The 15,526-nt window shown below is 44.4% G+C and overlaps 1 protein-coding gene across 1 annotated transcript in view; it reads left to right on the forward strand.

The window, feature by feature from the left end:
* LOC120374311 (heat-stable enterotoxin receptor-like) overlaps positions 1 to 15,526 on the forward strand; it is a 61,177-nt gene that overhangs the window by 31,951 nt on the left and 13,700 nt on the right. Inside the window, exons 15-20 of the mRNA XM_039493770.1 lie at positions 105 to 209; positions 759 to 845; positions 6,336 to 6,468; positions 9,992 to 10,129; positions 13,727 to 13,815; positions 15,096 to 15,187. Coding sequence (XP_039349704.1) covers positions 105 to 209; positions 759 to 845; positions 6,336 to 6,468; positions 9,992 to 10,129; positions 13,727 to 13,815; positions 15,096 to 15,187 — 644 coding nt within the window. The remainder of the gene's footprint in view (positions 1 to 104; positions 210 to 758; positions 846 to 6,335; positions 6,469 to 9,991; positions 10,130 to 13,726; positions 13,816 to 15,095; positions 15,188 to 15,526) is intronic.

The raw sequence follows: 15,526 nt of genomic DNA on the forward strand, positions 1-15,526 counted from the left end.
ACCCACACATCATATCAGGGTCTGGAATGGAGAGCCCCTTCACAGCATCAGACTTAATTTTGGCTCCCACACTGTTTTTAATGGATAAATTATTTTTGCTCTAGCTCCTCCAGATCGACTATTACAACCTGACAAAGTTCTATGGCACAGTGAAGATGGACACGATGATCTTTGGGGTGATTGAATACTGTGAGAGAGGATCATTGCGGGTAAATAACTGTGCAAGCCCCTCTTACCAGTTGTAAAATGAAATGCTAACCTGCCAGATGGCTAACCTGCCAGTCAGTAATATTACTTGAGTACTTCTGTGAAGTACTTGAGTACTGTGAATATTACTTGAGTACTTCTGTGAGTACTCGAGTACTTCTGTGAAGTAATATCGCAGACTTGTTCTCTTCTGCTCCTCTCCCTTCTCCTGCCTGGAGTCAATCCTCAGCAGATGTAAACTGGCATTGCTCCTGAGTCAATGGAAAGACTCTCAGTGAATGTCTTGCTAGGATTTGCACAGTGTTCATGCAGGCAAACATATTCACAGAGGCTCATTTTTGCCACTGGAAAACACAGTGGCTAGAAGTTAGGTTCTCACCTTTTTGTAGTTGCTGTGTAGGACAAACTTATATTCCATTCCCTAGCCTCCAAGTAACCCAGTGTCTGTCATAATTTACATACTTCTTAAGTAAAACAGAGGGGTACCCCTTTTTAGTCATTGGCCAAAAGGCTGTGTGATTCAGAGCTTTGTCTCCTTCTTGTCCTCCCAGGATGTCTTAAATGATAAGATCTCCTACCCAGATGGCACCTTCATGGACTGGGAGTTTAAAATCTCTGTCATGTATGATATTGCCAAGGTAAGTGAATCAGTGGCGATGAAGCATTTATAAATCTGTCCTCATGCTATAAAACTTGCATAGCAGGTAGCTATAGGTGACAGGGCCTAACGCAGAGGTGGGCAAACTATGGCCTGTGGGCCACATCCACGCCCTGAGCTCCTGGCTGTCCCTGGCCCCTCCCCTGCTGTTCCCTCGCAGCCTCAGCTCGCCGTGCTGGCAGCGCGGCAGCATGGCATGGCTCAGGGCAGATTTAACAGTGAAGACAGGTTGCCCTAGCACGGGTCCCCCACAACAGGGAGCCGCAGGGCCGGGCACTCAGGCAGCTCAGCACCGGCGCACCCCCCGTGGGGGGGAGAGGCTGCACTGCGGGGGCAAGGGAGCAGGCGGGCGGTGTGGGTGGGAACGCGGCTGGAGGACTCAGGAGGGACACCGGGCAACTGCGCAGCCAGCCGGAGAGAAGCAGTGCTTTGAAGGGGAAACCTCTGCTAATCTCCGGCTGCATGGCTGCCCCTGCTCCTCCTGAGTCCTCCGCCCATGTTTGCAGGGCCACATTCCGAAAGGGGATGGGGGAGGTACCAGAGGGGCGGTTACGGGCAGGGGGTCCTAGGAGGGGGTGGTCAGGGGACAGGGAAGGGGGGGTTGCATAGGGGGTGGAGTCCCGGGGGGCCGGTTAGGGGCAGGGGGTCCCAGGAGGGGGTGATCAGGGGACAGGGAGCAGGGGGGATTGGATGGGGGTGGGGTCCCTGGGGGACAGTTAGGGGTGGAGATCCCAGGAGGGGGCAGTCAGGGAACACGGAGCGGGGGGGTTGGATGGGTTAGGGTTCTTAGGGGGGCAGTCAGGGGGCAGAAAGTGGGAGAGGGCAGATAGGGGGCAGGGGGCAGGCTGTTTGGGAAGGCACAGCCTTCCCTACCTGACTCTCCATACCATTTCGCAACCCCAATGTGGCCCCCGGGCCAACAAGTTTTCCCACCCTTGGCCTAACATAATATATGTTTTAGGCTACCAAGAGAAAAGGTGCGGTCTAGTGGCTAGAGAAGGGATTTAGGCACTTGGAGCCCTAAATTCTATTCCTAGCTCTGCTGCTGATTTATGGTGTGTGGCGTTGGGCAAGCTGCTTAAAGGAAAACTCCAATGTTTGTTCAGAATGGTAGACTCGCACCATCTTGTATCAAAAACAACAGAATAAGGTTTGTTTTTTTAAATGAACGCTGTAGTTAATCTTTTAAATGTAAATCTTTCAATGGCTATTAGCCAGGATGGGCAGGCATGGTGTCCCTAGCCTCTGTTTGCCAGAAGTTGAGAATGGGCGACAGCGGATGGATCACTTGGTGATTACTTGTTCTGTTCATTCCCTCTGGGGCACCTGGCATTGGCCACTGTCGAAAGACAGGATACTGGGCTATATGGACCTTGGGTCTGATCCTGTATGGCCGTTCATATGTTCATGGTAAAACTCACTACTAGTACTAGGTGTAACCATTTCAGGAAGTGAAGTCAAATTAGCCTGGGAATAAATTCATCCTGCACTGTAATCAAGGCTGGTTTTAAGTAACCTTCACTACATACACTAAAAGCGGTGTTATCCTGCACTTTTCCAGCTGGAAAGCTCAATAAACTGGCATTTCTGATTTTCACTGAAAGTCAGTTTATAGTCCAGGTGGGGTCCAGCAGGCTCCCTACCTGGCTCTGTGTGACTCCCTGGAAGCGATGACACATCCCTGCTGCTCCTAAGCAGAGGAACGGCTAGGCGGCTCTGCATGCTGCCCTGGCCCCAAGCACTGGTTCCAGTGCTCTCATTGGCCCACCCCTGCCCTGTCTCTTCCCGCCCTCGCTCTGCCCGGCCATGCCCCCACTCCACCCCTTCCCCCAAGGCCTCACCCCCGCCCCGGCTCTTCATGTCTCCCCTCCACCGCGCCCCGCTCCTCACCAACCTTTCCAGCACCTCCTGCATGCTGCTGCCACTGAACAGCTGATCCACAGAGTTCAGGAGGTGCTGGGAGTGCAGGAGAGGAATTAATTGGAGGGGGCCGCCAGTGAGCAGGAGTGGGGGGAGGGTCAGAGCTTAGCTGCTGGTGGGTGCTAAGCACCCGCTCATTTTTTCTCCATGGGTGCTCCAGGGCTGGAGCACCCCTGGAGTCGGCACCTATGCCCTCCTGCATCCAAACTCCCTCCCAGAGCCCATGCCCCACACTCCCTCCCATGCTCCAACCCCCAGCCCTGAACCCCATCTTGCACCCAAACTCCCTCCTAGTTAACTGGAATTTTTTACTTACCGCCTCCCCCACCCATTTCCCCAACATGCCAGATGATAAAGCTTTTACTGTATTTCCATTTTTGGAAGGTGGAGAGTTGAGATAGGTAGTAAAACAAGGTTTTTTTAAATTAAATATGTATTTGTTTTATTTTTAGTGAAATGGCGACCAAGAATTTCACACACAGATTAAGATAATCTATTCCCTTACCTTTCTTACTTCTCCATCATTCCTACTCCCATTCCTGGCCAGTCCTTCCATTTTCCTACATGCCTCAGCTCAGATGTGGTCTCTATGATGAATGAGTCTGCTATGTCTGTTTCAATGTGATAATGAAAATCTCACTCTTTATTAAAATCTCCTTAATTCAAATTGTCACAGTTTGTTGATCCTGGTAATGACTATTTCATATTCAGTTAACCTTCAGCATTAAGAGCTCTTTTAAATAACAACTGTGGACATGTTTCCCTCTCTTCTGGAATCTTACAAACAAGTTTTCTTAATCCTTTGCAGTTAATCTTCATAGGACTCCCTTCCAGGCACTGACCAAAGCTGACCCTGTTGAGAGTATCAGATCTGATGAGATCATACACTGAGATACGGGGCGAATACTGGCTTCAGTGAAGTCACTGGCAAAATTCTCGTTGACTTCAATGGGGCCAGGATTTCATAGACAACCTGTTAGCCATTGTACTATTTATAAATGGATATTGGAGCCAAGAATAAAAGAGGTACGAGGCCCTTTATATGGCATATCACCTGATGTTATTTGAACCAGTCAAGATGATTCAAACAAGTTCTCTGAGGAGTCCTCATAAGCACATGAGTACTTGGTGATTTGCAGTTTGGAGCTGGTATTATAATGGAGGGCTATGGTGTGGCCTAGTGATTACCAAACACCACTCTGCTGTCATCACCTTACCTGACCCTCATGCACACACACTATTCCCTACTTTTATCCCAACAGCTCCTTCTCTGCTTACATCCGTCTCCTGCTTCACTGCCCTCCAGCTCCCATTTCCATCAATACCCAGCTCATGCATCCCTCAGACCCAATTGCTACTTCCTGCAATTCAATAATCCAACACCCACTTCTTGCAGCCCTGCACCTTCCATCACCAGCTCTTGTTCCCCTGCACCCAATTCCTGCCTCCCTGACTGCTACCCTACCTGTGAGTTCTGCCTTCTGCTTCCCCAGCTCCTCAGCTGACCCTGAAGTGCCGGGTCTTCAGCGGTAATTCGGCGGCGGGGGGTCCTTCTGCTCCAGGACCTGCCGCCAAAGTGCCCTGAAGACCCATGGCAGGGGCCCCCCGCCGCCGAATTACCACCAAAGACCCGGCACTTAAGTGGCAGGTCCTGCTTCGGCGGTAATTCAGCGGCTGGGGCTCCTTCTGCTCCAGGGCCCCACAAGAGTTTTCCGGGGCCCCCGGAGCGAGTGAAGGACCCCGCTCCAGGGGCCCCGAAAAACTCTCCTGTGAGCTCCTGCGGGGCTCGGGGCCTGGGGCAAATTGCCCCACTTGCCCCCCCTTCTGGGCGGCCCTGGAATCATCTCGTAAGAGGCTAAAACTGGTGAGGAGTTTCTGCTCTAGTGGATTTGCTCCCTGGGTTGGTGTCAGCAGGAGTGCACACGAGATGCAGAAGTAGAAAGTGGGCCCTGAAGCTTGCAGAAGGGCCTGCGGTTGAAGGCTCTCTACAGTAGGTGGTGTCAGCAGGGCTGCATGGGAGTAACAGCAGCGTTAAGAAGTGTTTCCTTTGGACACACATTATTACATAGTCTCCACAGGTTCCAGCATGATATATGTATTGCTTGCATTCCCCTAGGGTTGGGGTTCAAACATACTGCTGCTGTTCCTGTCTCAACTGTCTCACAACATTACCTGACTCTTCCACTACTATAAGCAAAGCACAGTTCTGTCTTGTGAAAGAGCGGCATGTCACACCCTGTGATTATTATCACTCAGTTTGTATAATCCACATTCATGATTATCATCTGTCATCCTTGAGGATGACATTTGCATGTGTGTGTTTAAAATTATGGGGACAAATTCAGAGGGGATCTAAACTGGTGTCATATACACCCTCTAGCCTCCTCAGCATACAGATTGCATTTTACATATCAAAGGGCCAGAAGAGAGAGGTGTAGAAGGAAAAACAACTAATAGGAGACTGTAAATAGGTGTAAATTGTACACCGCCTACTTAAATTTACACCTACCTACCAGTTGTTTCTCTTGCTACATCGCTCTAACAGGTCCTTGACATACCAGATATGCCGTCTTTGACGGTCCTAGACTAAGTGGGCCAAATTCAGAAGTGATGAATAAAGGGGTGCAAATTACATGTCTGCAAGTTTGTGTGTCAGAGAAAGAGGGTTCAGGAAGCCGGAGTCTAAAAACATCTGAATTAGCATAACCTGCTTGCTGAGGGAACTGGAAGATTCACCTCTGAAGTTAGCCCACAGACTGCAGGTATTATGTATGGACTAGTGTATATAGATTCAAAAATTGTAAGATCAGAAAGGATCTTTATGATAATCTAACCTGGCCTCCTGCATTACATAGGCCATAGAATGTCATCTAGTAATCTCTTGCATTGATCCTTCAGCTGCCCTGTACTTCGGAGAATCAGACCTGCTCAAGTGCTGCTGATTATGAGTCCCACTTGTAGATTGATGTCTACAGAAAGGATACAATCCTAATACTTTTGTCAGTTAATGGGGATTTTTCATTTAGCTAAGATGCTCATTCTTTACAAAATAAAAAACTGGAACATTTCCCCAGCCACATTTTTAGGGTTGTAAAATACTTATACAAAACTGTAACCTTTACTAAAAAAACCATAAAAGCAGTTGTTGCAAATGCAATGAACTTCACTTGGAGGAAATAAATTTCCCAAACTCAGCAGATCTAGCACTGTCAAGAAGCACATCACAGTATCAGACAGTGTTAGTTGGAAAGAAGGATAATCTGGGTAAGGCACTGGCCTGGAACTCTAGAGACCTAGCTTCATTTGAGAGCTCTACCACAGACATCTAATTTAACCTTGGAAAATCCCCTTTGGTAAAATATTTCCCTACCTCATAGGGGTGTAGTGAGGATAAAATTCTTTAATAATTGTGACATGCTCAGATACTATGCTGATGAGGGCCATGTAAGTACCTAGATATATTTTATGATGAACCTTCAAATTCTTACTAATGTTGGTAGCAATCAAGTCACATACAGTCTCTCTCTCTCTCTCTCTCTTTTTCTCACAGGGAATGTCCTACCTGCACTCAAGTAAAACTGAGGTCCATGGCCGCCTCAAGTCCACAAACTGTGTAGTGGACAGCCGGATGGTGGTGAAGATCACTGATTTTGGCTGCAATTCCATTCTTCCTCCAAGGAAAGGTATGCAAAAATAGTCACAATCCGAACTCTTCTCATCCCAGCCCCGGAATAAGATTGTGGGACTATTAGGCTAAACTACAGCATGTGGGGAAATAGGTTTAAGTGAAAGCAATATGTATGTTTCTATGCAAAAGTTACACTTACTGATTTGTCTAACACATACTCACTATAATGTTGTGGAAAGTTAGATTTTCTTAGTCCACTGAGACTTTTTAATGTTTACTCTCTAAAAAGCTACATGATATCCTGTGCTCTATTGTGCATTAGATGTACTGAGTACAAAGAAATGAATGCATGACATGCAATACAACTTTATTTTGTATCGCATCTTTCATACAAACTGTGTCTGAAAACATTTTACTGAGTTAAATAATACAGTCACAGAGAGAAGTAATGGCAGAAGGAAAAAGGAAGCAAGTGGTAAAAAGAAGAGAGGAAAGAAAGATATAATTTCAACGGATATTTGGAAAGCAGGGAGAGTTTGTGAGAGGGTGAGACAGGAAGGTTGTTGAGATGGCAGGAACTGCAGGGAAAAAGCTCTTTCTTACAGCATGTGGCAGGGCGACCCCAGCTAAAGTGTCCCCCTGTGGCAGCCTGCAGCACAACTAGTTCAACTACCTCAGTTTCTCCTGATCCAGCCATAAAAAAAAATAAAAAAAACCACAGTCTCTCTCAATGTCCAATTCAAAAGCCTACTTGTGGGCATAATGTATTAATGTACACATTCAGTAATCTGCATAACCCTCATGATAAAACCATTCTCTCCAAATACAAAGGTACAGCAGATATAAACAAAACAGTTTTTCATGCGCTCTTCAGTGATTTCCAGGTCACCCACCCAAGAGTCAATCACCGCTCTGTTCACGGTTCCTTTGCCCTTGTTCCAGGGCCCACTCTCCAGGCCATATGCTGGAGAGGTATCAGAGTTGCTTTGCTCCCACAACTGTGGTACCAGAGCTTTCCAAGTCAGGTCTTCCTCAAGAGAACTCACTGCAGCATTCTACTTCCCAGGCTTTCCTGCCTGTGAGTCCTATCCTGCTTAAGGAACATCTCTCCAGATTCAACCCTCTTGTTTTTGGGCTTGGCTTCCTGCAGCCCTCCATTCAGGCGTGGTACAAGAGGGCTCCCCACAGTGTTCCAATTCCCCAGGCCTCCTTGCTTGTGAGTCCTACCCCTGCTCCTGGGATCCACACTCCAGCATCAGCCCTCTTGTTTCATTCTCAGCTTTCCCTGACCAAGCTGATTTTTCCTCTTTGTCCTGGGGCTTTTGCATGAGCTTTCCCGCAACTTGGCAGGGCTCCCTAGCTCTAGCTGGGGCTCACTAACAACTTTCTTCAACTTCAGGTCTTCCCAACTGCCCTTGGTACCAGCTCCCATCACCATCTTTCTCTCACCCTCCTGGTCTCCTGTAGTGCTCCCCCAGTAACTCTTGCCAGCTCTCCTCTGCTCCTCTCTGTCTCCAACAACTCTCCTCTGCTGCTCCTATCTGGTTCTTGGTCTCTCCTTTCTTTCTCAGGCAGCTCTCACCTGCCCTTTCTCTCTTTCTGAAACCCAATATGGAGGCAGCTTTCAGTTACAGTGCACTGGACCCTGCTCCCTCTCAAAGGGACACACCAAGAGCGATGAGATTGTGTGACAGGGCAGAAAAGAGGTGAGGTACACCATGATAGTATTGATCACAAAACAGTGGAGTGTCTGCATGAAATATCACAACATCTTGTGATGTACTATGATGTAATTCGAACATTAACATGTCATTTTACATAAATTTACATAATGTTTACATTTTAAAATAATTCTCTAAAGAGATCCTTAATATATTATATTCCTTAGATGGAGTTCCAGTAAATTATAGCTCTTGCTGTTTTTTTATCACCTTTTTTCTATTTCTGCTGATCGTCATGGGGTATTTCTATATAAATAAGCATTCCTCTCTTCTCCCCACCTATCTTCTCCTCCCACTTGATTTTTGAGTGAAGATATAAACCTGAAATTGTGACATTGGAATCATTTTTATGATTACCAGCTGGAATGTCATAAACACATATTGTATCATCTCTGTGATATGTAGACAGAAGAGAACCTGGGGCTGGAATGGCAAGAGAAAGTTCTTAGATTCACACACAACCATTTGCAGTAATAGAGGTAGGAATATGGAAAATTAGTGGCTAGGAAAAGTGCACTGAATGTAAATGTTACACTCCTCTCGCTCAGGGTTTTCTCATTGTCACATTTCATATTTATATTCATTTTATTGAAATTATTGGCAACAAAAATGTTTGGGGGTATGGAATGGCTTCCATATGAGGAGCGATTAATAAGACTTTTCAGTTTGGAAAAGAGATGACTAAGGGGGGATATGATAGAGGTCTATAAAATCATGACTGGTGTGGAGAATGTAAATAGGGAAGTGTTATTTACTCCTCCTGATAACAGAAGAACTAGGGATCACCAGACAAAATTAATGGGCAGCTGGTTTAAAACAAAAAAAAGGAAGGATTTTTTCATACAACACATGGTCAACCTGTGGAACTCCTTGCCAGAGGATGTTGTGATGGCCAAGACTATAATAGGGTTTAAAAAAGAACTAGATAAGTTCATGGAGGATAGGTCCATCAATGGCTATGAGCCAGGATGGGCTGGGATGGTGTCCCTAGTCTCTGTTTGCCAGAAGCTGGAAATGGGTGACAGGGGATGGATCACTTGATGATTACCTGTTCTATTCATTCCCTCTGGGTCATCTGTCATTGGCCACTGTCAGACAACAGGATACTGGGCTAGATGGATCTTTGGTCTGACCCAGTATGCGCGTTCTTACATTCTTATTTTTATATTAGTAATAGGTTTCTCTTTTTTCTCTGATAGCTCAGGGGGAAATATTGTTACAAGCAAACTGAGAATTATTGGATGTTAGAATTCATCCCTTGAAACAAAGTTATTTCATCACAACAGGGTGGTGTTTGCATTATGACTGCTGTGTTGCAGCTAAGAGAATGATTTTGCTTTACATTATGATAGAATGATAACATGTCATGATAGGTTGGCACAACAGAATAACACCACAATGTCTAGATATCGTGGTGACCGGTGTACAAGAAATACATATGTATGTTGTTACCTAGCCCCAGATGTTATGATACAATGATGTTGTCAGCCTCAAAAACATTTGGGGATTATTTTCATAGGTTCATGGAATTTAAGGCCAACAAGGACCTTATCACCATCCAATCTGAGCTTCTGTACAACACAGGCCATAGAACCTCACCCAGTAATTCCTGCATCTAGCTCAACAACTTGTGTTTGAACCTAAGCATATCTGGTAGTCAGTTATCCAGTGTGTATTGAAGTCGGCCCTTCCACACAACAGCTGTACAAATATCTAAACAATACCAAGCTCTAGTGGGGATGGGAGTAACAATAGTAAGAAGATAAAATTAAAACAACATGAAGGAGATGAGGTTCTGAAGAAGCTCACACAAATCAGTTTCATCTCTCTCTGTATCTACCACTTCTGGTTGCTCAGATCTGTGGACAGCTCCTGAACACCTTCGTCATGCTGATGTGTCTCAGAAAGGTGATGTGTACAGCTATGGAATCATTGCACAGGAGATCATCTTGCGCAGGGAGACCTTCTACACTAACTTCTGCCGGGACCATAAAGGTAAAATACTAAAAACCCACATCTATCTTATGCTACAACCATAGCATTTGGATGTTGTGGCTGAGACTGTCACATTTTCCACAACTTTTAGTGAAAAACACTGTCTCTGTTAAGTACTTGAGCTGCTACTTTTCTCACTGGACAATGAATGAAGAGTCTAATAGTCATGACACCTGTGAGTAATAGCTGTGATTTTTTTTAAATAAGATTTGTATTGTTTTTCCTTTCTTCCTTCCCCCTTGCAACATTACATATTCCAACATGTCACAATTCAGTAATGCCAAATATCAACAACAAATCCACATGGACACCAAAAGGGCAAAAGAAACCCAATGACATGAAATAGGAGTGCTTGGCATTTATAGGTGGGCTAGTTAGGCATTCACTATGGTATTTTGCAGATCTCATCAATAATGTTTCAAGAAAAGAAAATTTTCTTCTCCTCCACTGCATCCATGAAATCACATATAATGGTACTGTTCGAAATAGTTGACACCCTGGTAAATTCTGGTTTCCTTGGCTCAGAAACCTCATCAGATCTTTTGTGCTGCAGGGAATTTTCCACATATTTCAGGAAGAAGATTAATTATATTTGTGCCAAATTGGCTGCTATTTTAGAGAGCAGATCTATGCCTTGAGGAGTGTGATGAAGTGGGAATGTTCTTGATGTGTTATTTGAACGCTGAGTTGGGAGTATTGACCTGGGAAGGTTGCACGGGAGTTTTGCTGGAACTGCCTGCATTGGGGAAGGGAGCATACCTGAGCGTGTAACATGAGAACCCAGGAAGGGGGTTGGAAGCCAGGTAACACCTCTGGCCAGGAAACTGGACAAAGGACACAAAGGCTGGGGGAGGAGCTGGAGAGAGGCTGAGTGAGAGGCTGGAGGGAGTTTCAGTTTGGAGCTAACGGGGAAATGGAGAGAGCCACCCCGACCAACAGGGCTGTGGCCTCCCCGGGGTCCCCAGATGGAGCTAACTAAAGGGGTTCCTGTTGTCTTTATTGGCAAGACCTGTTTTGGACTGTGTTCCTGTCGTCTAAAGAAACCTTCTGTTTTACTGGCTGGCAGAGAGTCATGGTGAATCGCAGGAAGCTGGGGGTGCAGGGCCTTGTCTCCCCCCACATTCCGTGACAAGGGACATTCTAGGAAGTTTTGCTACATGAAGTTATGGAGTCACTGGGTGAACATCAGCTTGTGATTTTTGAGTTGTGGACCCATACCTCTCATGGCTAGTAAAAGCAAGCAGGGAGGTATTGAATCCTTTGATCCAGAAGATGGTTAGTATGATGAAACAGTAAGTCTATGCAACTACTAAAGCAGAATGCCATTAAAGTTCTGCTGAGACCAGCTGGGGCTTCATCTTCAGTGGAAATTAAAAGCAACATTTTCAAAACTGCCTCAGTGATGTAAACTTAAGTCCTAGTGGGCTTCTTAGTCACTTAGGCAGTTCTGAAAATTTTACCTTTAGTCCAGTTTTCATCTGATTGTGAACAAAGCATGACCCTTCCTCATATTATGAACACAACTTTTAGGTCTCTATCTGCCTGATTTGTAAAAGACTTTGCCAAAAGCTTTGTAGGCCAGTGAGATAATTGTGTTAGGTTTACACGGATAGAAGGCTATGCTAATAAAAGACCCACAATGGACAAACTTAACTATGAAGCTTCTTGTTCACAGATATCGAATAAGTTTCTTTTATTGGGAAGCCAACACTGTATTGTTCCTGAAATGGACAAATTTTGTTTATATGATGTAAATCCAATGCCACAACACCAGAATCCATCTATCATTATAAATTAGAATAACCACATGTATCTAAGAGTTTAGAATTCCCCAGACTGCATATTGATAACGAGTTCAGACACCTCTTCTACCTCTGAGTCATTCTGCCAAACCCTCCCTGTGTTTGTTTAAACACATAGTACAGCAACACCTCAGCCTCCCAATTAGCTTTTTCCCCTCTAAACATGTTAGAAGAATTTCTGGGGTAACCTCAGCATGCTCCCTGCCCAGACACGTAATGTTTATACTCTGGGAAACAGCCTTTCAAATTGCTAACTCAATGCAAATGAACATCTGAGAAAGCTCGTTTGACGGGGAAGGAACATTTCAGATTTACTTTTGAGTTTCTGTTTGCCTAAAAACCAAACAAGCAAATCACCACCATTTTTTGAAAGTTTACAGTGCTCTACTTAGTTAAAAGATAGGGAATCATTAGCTAAACATATTATATTCACGGCATATTGGTCATCTGTATAACCCTGTCTGCCCAAGAGCATACTGTGTGTCAAATGATGCCTGGTTCTGTGTGGGAGTACAATTGGAAGCAGATTAATAGTGGCTAAATCTATTGGGCCTGAAGCTTCTTTGGCCACTCTGGATTCACTGAGTAACTTTTTATAAATCTGTGGGCCAATCTTTTGTTAAGATTTTAAAGTTTCTCTTTAGCAATGAGATTACATCCACACTCCACGGAGCTTTTCCCTTTATTTTAGTATTAGGAATATATGGGTGGTTGATGTAATAAGTTCTGATATTGATCCTGATTTCAGAAATTGGTTAAATAAGTTTAGCATACATTTAGACAGCTGAGGGGTAAAGTTTCTATAGTATTCTGCCAAGAATCAGGGATTGGGACTCTCTATTAGGAAGGTTTTAAAAGTCCTCAACAGTTCCTCTTTTATAAATGTTTGGCCTAGGATCAGAGAGAGGACAGGTAACAAATGAAGGTTTTTTGAATTACGCTTGAGTCATATTCTGCCTCTGAAATGGAGCATCTAGATACTATGATGATTGGCATGCTGTAAATACCATAGATAGATAGATAGATAGATAGATAGATAGATAGATAGATAGAAGGACCAGTAATAGGCAAAAAATCCCCCTGCTGTATGTGTAGAATCATTTGTGATATCGCTTACCAGAAGCCCTTTACATGATTGGGCTAGCAGAACATTCATTATTGCAAGTTAGGAAGCAAGCTAATGGTTTGTTGATGTCACAATATGAATGAGCTTTGAAAACATGACCTGGATTCTGATGTGTTCAGGAGTCAGAGAGTTTTGGTAGGATGGGACAGTGTCTTCCTGCTTATAGGTACAAATAAGGTAACAAACTGCTATGTTTCAAAATTATACTCATATATATTAAGGCTCTGATTTGTAAAGGGGCCGAGTAGCTGAAGCTTCAATTGCCTTTGTGAGATTGTGCTCTGCACTTCTGAAAATCAGGCCATAATATCCTAATGGGCTTTTCACATTGCCATTTACTATGGCTACACCCCATCCTGAGAAAGGCACTAATATGGCTACTGGCCACTTGGGAGGTTGTCATGTCCATGTCTATCATGCTCAATACATGCACATGTACATTCCTGTTCCTTTCATTTCTCAGGTGGCTTCAAGTCCCTCTTTTCTGGCCTTGAGCCTTATAACTAGAAACCCCCCAAAGTTCAGATCCAGATAAAAAAACATGGGTGTCCAGAGCCATGCTTTTGCTTTGGGCCCATCTCTATTTAGAAAACTACCTTCGCATACTGAACTCACCCAGAAATGCACTGCCGCTTTATTGTTTAAATATTGCACTTTTTTTTTCATTAGAGAAACTTTACAGAGTGGAGAGTGGCAAAGGAGTTAGACCCTTCCGCCCAGACCTGGTCCCAGAGACTGCAGGAGAAGGAGAGCTGGAAGTAAGCCTACACTAAAGGAAAAGAGGAAATGCTTCTAGCCAGGCCAGAGATGGCTGGTGTGGGAGGATGAAGGCTATACACACTGTATGTTCCAATGCTGTGGCCTTTCAGGAAGAAAAAATGTCCCATAATTAACATCAGTGCAGTGAAATGTAATTCACTGGACTTCTTTCCTCCTCACTCCAGTGCCCACAACACAGCATTTCCTTCTTCTGCACCTGGTGGCTTCCAACAACTACAACATGTGTTAAGGGTGACTCTTTCTGAATTCACATGGTGTCCAGTGGGAGGCGTTTGCCAATCCACTGGAAAAGAAAAAAAAGCAAACAAATCAGAGGATATTTTCTCCACTTTTAGAATTATTTTTTTAAATTGCATTAATTTTTTGATGGGACATATGGGACAAAGAAGACCCCTGTTTCATTTTAAGGAACACATGTATGTTTAGTATGGCAGAAGTGTCTGTTCGTCCTGACCAGATGCATCATGGGGAGGGTGTTTTACCTTTGTCTGAAGCATCAGCTATTAGCCAATTCTGCAGGTGGGATAACTGGGCTAAGTGATTAATCATCTGATTCTACATGACAAGAGCCCAGATACTGGACTTCATTAATGGATTGTCTGATCCAGTGTGGCAAATCCTATATTCTGAAGTGGAGTGATTTATGGGGTCTATGTAACTATTTGGGAAAGGGCTACTATTATCTTTTGACAACACTTTCAAATAGTAGTACAGTATTCATTTCTATATTACAGTAGTATGTCTTTTAAAATGTTGATATTATTAAACCACAATAATAATTAAACGCTAGAGTGGATATCTCAGGGGACTGGTAATAGCATGACGTTTTATCTCTGAGTCACCAGTTCCAGCCAGGACCCAAGCTCAGGGAATTGGGGATGGAATTACTAAGGCTTTCACTTCTAGGTCAGTAATTACAGTCTGGTACCAGATTGGGGGATTGGATCCTTTCACTTGGCTTTCATTTATGGACCACTGATTCAAATTCTGTTCAGGTTGGTAGTCATTACTGAATGTCAGTATCATCTGTCTGCCGACCAGTGGCTAACGTGAAGTGAGTGTTGCTGAAAGGTGCCTATAATGAATTCCCTGGTCACAGATTAATAACAATTGGTCACATTTTAATAAGTTACTGGCCAAGAGGGATGGGAGAGGAATTCCATATTGACTAGTGAACAGATCCTGGTCTTGCTGTTTAACCCTATTACCATTCTTTGCAACTGCTCACCTGAATTTCCCCTGGGTTGTACGTTCTCAGGTGTATATGCTTGTAAAAAGTTGCTGGGAGGAAGATCCAGAGAAAAGGCCCGACTTTAAGAAACTTGAGAGCACTCTGGCTAAAATATTTAGGTAAGCACTGTGTTCCGAACTCCCAGCTACTTGGAAGCTGATAGTTCTAGGTGTGTATTCTGATGCAACATGACTCAATCAGTGGAAAAACAGAGCTCACTTGACTGGGGCAGATGTGGGTGTGTGAGAGAGATGATCACCCAGAGCCCAAATTATTACATTGTGTAAATAGGGACTACCCAAGTGTCCGATAGTGGGTCATGATGTCCAGGTTTCAGGAAATTAATGGAGTTGGATATTCTGGAGATGAGATGATTTAAAAGTTCAGGTGACTTGTTTTGGTGATATTAATGGATTCAGATGACCACAAAGTGAGGTGATTGAAAAGATCAGGTTACC

Source organism: Mauremys reevesii, linkage group 1 (assembly GCF_016161935.1).
Source record: "Mauremys reevesii isolate NIE-2019 linkage group 1, ASM1616193v1, whole genome shotgun sequence".
Taxonomy (NCBI): Eukaryota; Metazoa; Chordata; order Testudines; family Geoemydidae; genus Mauremys; species Mauremys reevesii.